At 30.4% G+C, this 9,313-nt stretch overlaps 1 protein-coding gene across 4 annotated transcripts; it reads right to left on the minus strand.

The window, feature by feature from the left end:
- Nucleotides 1-2,961: 2,961 nt before the first annotated feature.
- On the minus strand, nucleotides 2,962-6,546 carry LOC107939857 (protein MODIFIER OF SNC1 11). 4 transcript variants are annotated; one of them, XM_041084672.1, is made up of 6 exons: nucleotides 6,037-6,546; nucleotides 5,007-5,087; nucleotides 4,789-4,917; nucleotides 4,659-4,692; nucleotides 4,458-4,521; nucleotides 2,962-4,361 (listed from the first exon to the last, which is right to left on the minus strand). In XM_041084672.1, the coding sequence occupies exons 1-5, from the start codon at nucleotides 6,372-6,374 to the stop codon at nucleotides 4,486-4,488; spliced, it is 618 nt and encodes a 205-aa protein (XP_040940606.1). In that variant the 5' UTR covers nucleotides 6,375-6,546; the 3' UTR covers nucleotides 2,962-4,361; nucleotides 4,458-4,485. The 4 variants fall into 4 exon arrangements, with proteins under 4 accessions (XP_040940606.1, XP_016728728.1, XP_016728727.1 ...); XM_016873239.2 differs by having other exon boundaries at nucleotides 4,458-4,524; XM_016873238.2 differs by having other exon boundaries at nucleotides 4,632-4,692.
- Nucleotides 6,547-9,313: the final 2,767 nt, after the last annotated feature.

Consider the following 9,313-nt stretch of genomic DNA (forward strand, 5'->3'; position numbering starts at 1 on the left):
AAAAAATAAAAATTCAAATTGATTGGAACCTCAAATTAACTTAAAGTTGAAATGATTCAAAAACATAATAACCAGACCCGAAAAACACTAATGGCCCCAACTAGAATGATCCAAACCCAAAAATTGATAGGTCTACTTCCACTTCTTGATGCATCATTTGACCCTTTTTCAACAAAATTTTATTTTTCTCTAATTAGCATGGAATCTTTTACTGTGTGTTTCTAGAATGAAGGACAAGCAGAGTCATTACCAAAGAAGCATAGGAGATAATAAGGACATTGAAGTTGGGATTTTAAGTATGCCATCTTTCATTGGTCACTTACAGCAAGATGATGATGGTAATATAAGAATGCTACTTCGCTTGTGGACACAACCTGTTTATTAATAGATTTTTGTAAATTTTTTTTCCCTTCCTTGTGCAAGTTCTTTGTATAACATGTTTACATTTATGCATGTATATGTACATGTAAAAAAATTGTGAATTCAATCATAATGTTGTAATCTGGTTTACACATTTTGTTTAGTGAATTAACCATGCTTGTAATAATTAGGCATTTTCTTGAAGGAAAAAAATAAGCAATGTGGCTAATAAATCAATTATAAACTCAATTAAATAATGAAAAAACAAGAAATTTCAAATGTATTTTATTTCATTTAAAAGAGTATTTTTGAAAATATTTTTAGGAAATCTACTAAACAACAGAGAATATTTTACATAGATTGATCCAAACACTAAAAAATATTAGTTTTCTAGAAAAGTAACCAGAAATCATTTTACAGAAGCCATTTTCATTCAAACAGACGAAGCATTGATGATTTTAAAAAAAAATCATTATTAGGAAACATCGTTAAAATACACTGATATGGCACTAATGACAAATAGCATGTGATAAGTGGTAGCCTAACATTTTGATACATGATAAAAAAATTAAAAAAAAAGCTATAAAATTTACAAAAAATATATATATATTTTTAAACATGGGGAATAAACTTGAACAAATAATTGTTGAGGTTTATTCTAAACATACTTTTTTTAGTATTATTCATATATATATTTTTAAAAATTATGACATATAACATTTTTACATTATTATTTTAAAATTTTATAAAACTTTAAAAAATGTTTATAAGTTTAGAAAATATTAAAAATATTATTTGACACTAGAATGAATCTAGACATTGATTATCTAGATATATTTGGAGCATAAAAATTATATGTCCAAATTAGACATGTTTTTGAGTGAATCTATATATTTTAATTTTTCATAAATTATAATAATTTTATATTATTATTATTATTATGAAATTAAAAACATATAAAATCTTATATTTATAAAAATATATTATTTCGCATCAAATTTTATAAAAATATCTGATTTTATAAAATATATTTGTCTGAATATATAAGATATAATTTTTATAAAATATAAAAGGTATAAAATATCAGATTTTATAAAATATCAAAGTTTATAATTTATAATTTAATAATAATAGGAAAAATATGATAATTTATGGAAAAATATGATAATTTATGGAAAAATAAAAAATGAAATTAATAAAAAAATGGAATCTAAACCAAAGACTATCGAAGCTCAAATGTATTTGGTTTGTTCATTCTATTGTGAAATAATATTTTTAATATTTTCATAAATTTATAAAGTTTTAATATTTTAGATTTTATATATTTTAAATTTCACAAGAGTAATATAAAAAATTTGGTATAATATAAAAAAACAAAAATATATATATAATATTAAAAAATTACGTTTGGACAATTTTTATTCCTTGGGTGAAAATAATTATAATTTTTTCACGTGTTAAAATGTCAGATATCATGTGTCACCATGCTATTAGTCTTTAGTGCCACATAAACATATTTTAATGGTGTTAATCAAATACTTAAAAAAAAAAAGCAACATCAAATTTAGGTACCCATTAGGCCCAAAAAAGAATTTAAACACAAAATAAATGCAAAATGTTAAGTTCAAGTACCTCTATATATATTAACCTATGATTTTAATATGCTAGTGTCACGGGACTAAAAATTTAATCTGAAAAACTGTACGACCTCAGACTATTCATTTGCTTCAAATCCGCCCAAGTCAGTCTAACTCTTGAAAAATAAAAATTGTCGAAAGAGATTCTCTAAAATACCAAAATAAAGCAAAAACAAACACATAAACCAGATGAGTACGAATTGACCAAAAAAACCATGAGAAAACAATGCACACAATATATTTAAATAATTGCTCTCTATTACGAAATAATTACAAACGAGAGGAAGACCTCTACTTATGGTTCAAATCTTCCAAATCCAAGGTTGAGATCAAAATCAATCTACAAATTGAGATTCTTAATGGATTTTCCAAGATCTCCTAAGATTATAAATTTTTTTTAAAATTACTTTACATATTTATCTTGGTCTGACTTCAGAGAGATGAACTGCCCTACATATTCAACAAATCAGACGAGTTCAAATAATCAATTGACATTTATAACACTCACTAACCCGCAACCAATGAAACAAGTATTTGTTAGATATATTACTATAGTCAAATTCTTAAAATGAAAACCATAATAACCAAAATGTTTTTTTAACCCTTATGGATAAATCTAAACCTTGGATTTCATTTACCTCACTCAAAGAGAAAAAAAATACCCAATTTCTTTTATTGTGTAATAAAATTTTAAGATAAAAAAAACGATACCCTTTTCCTTTCAAATATATTTATTTTTTAAAATTAAAAACAAATTTACAAGACGAAAAGTAAGAAATTAAAGTTATCACAATTAAGCCATTTAAATATTGTTTTTCTTTCATGAAAAAAATTGCAGAAAATTCTTTGGCGTATTGCTTGAAATTCTTTGAATGTTTTTCATCAATAAAAAACCCCCAAAATTTAAAGAGACAATATCTACAATTTATTTTTCAAAAAAGGAAAACAAATACCGAAGACGTAATGAAAGTAAGATGATTTGAACCAGAACTTTGTAAATAATGTTAGATTTTGCGTCTCCCTCGAGATGTTTAACCAGTCTTCCATAGAAAAATTTCCAACCAAAAAAAATTCCTAAGTATCTAAGTACTGTTAATTCGGTATTAACACTTCATCCTTGCACAAGAACAAAAAATTACATTACTAAAAAACAGAAGAACATTAAGAGCCTTCATTCGCAGAATAATTACCTTCCAGCGTAGATCAGCTAATTCACCTGGTGAGGCCAAGGGAAGCTAGCAATCACCTTAAACTGAGTTACGGTTCACTTATCTCAAAATAAAACCCGGAAAATTTCAGGAACTCTCCGCATTCAATATTAACATTGTAAAACAATTCCCAATTTTTAATGTGCCTCTCATGATCAAAAGCTGACAGCAGTAATATCCTATGCACAACAGCACTGCATTCATAATTTCTCACGGAAAACTAACTAATCGAGTTCAATTATGCCATCTGAGCCATGAGTATCAGGAGCAGATACATATACAAAAATGCAAACTTATGCATACAAACCTGCAAACAAGCTCATGAGTACATGCATGCTCGAGAATATAGCCAACAAATGATTCTATTTCCTTTTTTTACTATTTAGAAGGAACAAAAGAAACATGACAACAGTCGGAGATTACTGAACAAAATAAGCCTCCTACAAACCCCTACACCAAAGCATTTCAATGTAAACACAAAAAAAAAATGTTATCCACGTTTGCTCATATAAAAGGCGTTTAAGTTCATCATTTGTACTATAGCCAAAGTCAGACTTAAAAAAAAAAAAACCAAGAAAGAAAGAGACCTAAGACCCTAACATGTAGAAACCAGAATAAATGGAAACTAAACTTGCTTTTAGATATTTATGAGAATGTATCATCTACTACTTAAAATTATTTAACCCATAGAAATACATGTCAGACTCAATTTGGATACTACTACCGTCTCGAATTTGGTCATACCATGCAACTTGGAAGAGTATAAAATCCCCAAATATTACCATGGCAAGAGAACAAATCAAAATTTTTTTTCTTGATGGAAATTACTAACGACTCCATACTTTCTCAATCATATCATCAAAAGGAGAACTTGAAATTTTCTAGCCCTTATCCTAGAGGTTTTAATGCTTTTTGTAGGATTTCAGATAGGTTAACACTACAGGTGATCGCTGATTCCTCTATAGGCCTCACCAAGTCAATAGAAATCGTAGTTATGTCCGAAATGAGAAAAATGCCATCCAAACTACCAATGAAACCTTTCACTGCTTTAGCAATTTATCCGAGGATGGAGTACCACATCTAATAATTCTGAGGTTGGAAAGATAACATTGTAAAGAAGCCGCTACAGGTACAAGTTGTTACAACACTACTAGACCTGAAAATGAAAAGTATAAGTAATAGAATGGATCTAGTATATTCGAGTATTGTGCAATGCATATATAGAAGATCAAATTCATATCTCCAAAGTCACCTTCTAACTAGGTAGGGAAATTTTGTATTTAGGGTCCTCCACCAGCCTTTCCAGCAATAGGAGCCTCCTAACAAAAAAAGGTATATCAATCAACATCTCGAACAGCACCTATAAAACACTTGAATTTCTCCTATCTAATAAATCCACTAGAGAAACAACTAATTTAGGCCTTACTGGCTCAATATTTCCCTTCCCATTCACCTGTGATGATGTACTTGATGGAGGATTAGAGAACCTGGAAAGACAAGATAAATCAAAGTTCAATATACATTTTCTTAGGCATTTATATCTCTAAAATTAAATCAAACAGCTTTTCAGCAGTAGAACATACCTAATTGCCCTCGCTTTTCTTTTCTCCTCTTCCACTGTATCAGGTTTGGAATCTTGTGCAAATCTGGCAAGACGTGCTTTCTTTTTGGCCTCCTCATCAGCAGCCGTAGTGGGTACAGAAAGCCCAAACCTGAGAAACAACAATAAAAATGAAAAACTGAATAAAAATGCAAATGTAAGCCACATATTCACCCCCATAAAGGGTATATAGAATAAAACCTCTCTGCTCTGGCTTTCCTCTTCATGTCCTCCGATTGCTTAGATGCTTCTGATCCATTCATGCTGGGCACAGTGCCGAACCTGCAAAATGGTTGGTCCACACTCAACAAGTTAGAAACAAAAAGAAGTCAAAAAATGGAAGGCAACATCCACAGCTACAGCTTTACCACCAACAAAACTCTTCTATTACAACATTTTAAGGCTCTGTTACAGGAAAACACTATCTTTCCAGCCATTTTCAAATTGGTTTGCACGTTCCCATCAAGGAACACTAGCAACCCAATTCAGTAAGATTAAAGTCCCTTAATAAATTGTTCACTCCAAAATTATAACGTAAAACAAATCATTCAGGAACTTCAAAATTTATCTATTCATTTAATTAGAATTATGTATTTATATTAAAAACCACACACACACACACACACACAAAAGTTCCAAAATACTTCTTATATTCCAATTCATAGTATTTTGTTCTTACTAAACTTAGCTGGATAAGACTACCCTATCGAATTAGGTTTCACAAAAGTAGCAAGTTACCTTTCAATTTTCGTTTTGATATCAGACCGATCTCCAATCCTTGTAACACTGTTTTAAGAAGCCATATAGTTTCTCTCTAATTATATAGAACTAAGTTAGGATTTGCCTTAAATTGCCAAGTTGTCCCAGGCGAACATGCAAGCAAGCTTAGTAACTAGGTAAGACTCTGATCTGATAGGGTTATACTCACCTCTAGAGAATCAACGGATAAATTAATAAAATCCAAAATACGATAAGCTCCAACATGAAGAGCAAGACAAAAGGAAAAACTAGAGGAACGAATTCAATAGCAATAATGAATGGTTCTAAGCACCTCAAGATCCAAGAATCGAATGGCATTTCAAGAAATTTATCCGAATAGACATTTCCAGAAATCAATCAAAATAAAAAATCAAATTCTTCTCTTATCGTTAGAAGTTCTGATCGACTAGGTACAAAACCAAAAAGAAAAACCCTGAATTCCCGATAAACCCGGGGAGATTAAAGTAGTTACCTCTCAGCCCTAGAATTACGCTTCTCTTGCTCAGACAACTGGACCGGTACGCCGAACCGCTCAGCTCGGCGAATCTTCTTCTGGATGTCGTTAACCGGAGCGCTGCCACCCCCAGAGGCGGAGCCCCCAGCAGTCCGGCCAGTCTTCCAACCCTTGCTCTCCTTAAGAGGTACTTCAGAAGCAGAAATATCAGAGCTAGGAGGATCTAACTTATCGGTGGAAGGCAGAGCGGGCTCGGCGGTCTTCTTAGAGATCGGTTCTGCGGATGAATTGGCGACGGAGGATGGAGCCGCGGAGTTCCTTGCGGTAGCGAGGGGTTTATCGGTGGTGGTTGCCATGGGAATGGTAGGTAGAGTTGCGTGAAGAGGAGGAGCCGAGACCTAAGAGAGTGAGCGGTGAGGGTCACTGTCTTCTCTTACTCGCTGGTTAAGGATTAAGGAAAAAGGCTAAGGATTAAACAATAAAGGCAAGAAGGTTTTTCGTTTCGCCTTTCTTCATTCGCTGTTGTTGGGCCGGATGGCCTGCTAAGACCGACTCTCAATTAACGTACTTTTTATTTTGAGTTAGAAGTTAATTAAGGATAAAATTAATTAAAAATTTAAAAATATTCAGTTGAATCGAGTTCTAGCTGGTTTAACTGGTTTGTAATGGTTTTTGATTTAATCATTTCAAAATTTCTCTCTATATTGATCATTCGGTTACTTCCAATCCAATGGACTAATCGAGTCCTGTTCAAACAACACTGATTAAAATATTCTTAAAATTTAGTCATTGTACTTAAAAAAATTAAAAAAAGAAGTCTTCTTATTTATTTGATTTTAAGATTTCAATCTAAATATTAATATTATTTGTACTTTTTATCAAAATTTATCAAATTGATATGTTAATTAAATTGTTCTCATATAACGTCACATATGATTGGCTAAAAATAAATATGTTAAATTTACAAATTTTGACAAAAATTAAAAACAACAATAATGATTAAACTAGAATTTTTAAATTGAAAAAGTAGAATAATTAAATTTTTAACATTTAAAGTATAGGAACTAAATCTCAAATTTTAAATAAGTACATGAACTAATAGCATATTTTAACAACTAAATAATTAAAATAATTTATTGAGAGAGTTATAATGGTGTTAAATTTTTTTTAATTGTTTCTTTAGATTTTTAAACATACATTAAGAGGATTATAATCTACAAAATTATTGGATACACCTGCAAGCGAGTTGAAGGTTTACTAAAATAGGTTTGCTTAGTTTCAAGTCTCAAGACAAGAACTCCTTTGTTTCAAGACATAAACATCGAAGTTAAAGGTTTGAAACATGATAGATATGTCTCGAGACCTATCTAGAGACATAAGATGCCAAGTCTAGAGATATGAACCCCAATGTCTCGACATTCTATCATCGAAAAAAATTTAAAAAAAAAAAATCAAAGGGATAACATGTCCTAAGACATCCAATTGAGTTTTGATTCGAGTTTGAACCCCATATAATTGATCTGTCTCAATTTACAATGGCAAGTTAAGCTCTTTTCATGACTCAAGGAGCTTGTATTCAAGTAGTTTTACGTATTTAATGTTTATTTTAGAATTATTTAATTTTTAGTTTTAATTGAATAAAATGATCTTTCAGTGTGGTTTTATGACCTATTAGGCCAGTTTGGGCCTAAGGGAAGATTGATGTGTTGATTGAGTGTGTAGGACATCGTCTTAGGCTGAAGAGTTAATCCCTAAAATGTCACAACACCAAATATGGATTTCGTGACATCCAACTTCGAAGCAAAAAGGAGCTTCAAGGCATTAATATTGCAACAACCAACTATCACTGTCGTGACATCCAACTTCAAACCTAAAGAAATTATATTCAAAGTCTAATGTCACAACAACCAATTTTGAAGCAAAAAAGGGGTGCAATCAATGTTCAATGTCGCAACATCAGTCCTGTGATGTCGCAACACCGGTTCAACGAGGCCCAACTTATAGATAAGGGTGTTTTCATCTACACAATGATAATTAACACATTGAATAATTTGTAACTCGACCTAATCTAGTCATCTAACCCTTACACCATAAATATTAAGCTCTTAGAACCTTATTAAGAGGGTTCCATCAGAATTTAACGTTTCAATTTTCTTTCTCTACAAATTAGGGGTTAGTTTATTTTATGTTTCTGTAAGCAGAATCTTTCTATTTTGTTGTTAGGCAATCAAGAGTGGAGGATATCCTGAACACGCACTTTCATCTCCAAATATATATGAGCATTCCCTATCCCTTTCTTATTATTTATTTATGTCTCCTTCTTTAACTTAGTTTAATTGAATATTTGTATAAGTAATAGAATAAATTGTGTCTTATCGACATCTCCCATGATTCAATTGTTTAATTTGGTTAATTGAATAAGTAAATAATTATCTAAAATAAAGTATTTATTCAAGAGATTTGGTATACTAGGATTGATGACTTTAGTAGAATATTTAGACAGGTGGACTGAAAGGGTATCCTATTGCGTAGACTTGTACCACCTGTCAAAATATTCTACTAGTGTCGTCAATCCTAGTATACCAAGTCTCTTGAATAAATGCTTAATTTTAAATAATTATTTACTTATTCAATTAATCAGATTAAACAATTGAATCATGCGAGATGTTGATAAAACACAATTTATTCTAATACTTATTCAAATATTCAATTAAACTAAGTTAAAAAAGGAGACATAAATAAAGAATAGGAATAGGAATTTTTCAATAACTCAACTTAGAGTAGTTTTTAGTTTAGTTAATTAATTAGGGCTTCAATTATTAATTAAGAGTAGGAATTTTTAGATTAAATTAATTAGGAATAGGAATTTAATCGAAACTTAAGGTAGTTTTTAGTTTAATAATTAATTTAATCGAAACTTAGAGTAGTTTTTAGTTTTGATAACTTGGCTTAATTAATAATTAGGGCTTCAATTGCTTCTAGGTTAAATAGTTTGTATTGTCGAAACTAGGAATAGGAATAGTTTGCACTACTAATTCATGAATTGATTAGATTAGTAATTATTTTTGGGTAATTAATTTAATTAAAATTTTCTTCAATCTTGCAATCCTCTGGGTACGATCATCAAAATACTTCTCAGTGTTCATTTGTAAAACATAACTATATTATAATTTGACTTATTCACTTGCTGGTACTGCACTTTCACTTCCATATTTAATTGATGTTCTAAAGCCGACGAATGCATGTCGAGGCGGTGGTCAATAACCTCAAAACATCTTAAATAAGGACAATGTAA

This window comes from Gossypium hirsutum, chromosome A13 (genome assembly GCF_007990345.1).
Source record: "Gossypium hirsutum isolate 1008001.06 chromosome A13, Gossypium_hirsutum_v2.1, whole genome shotgun sequence".
Lineage (NCBI taxonomy): Eukaryota > Viridiplantae > Streptophyta > Magnoliopsida > Malvales > Malvaceae > Gossypium > Gossypium hirsutum.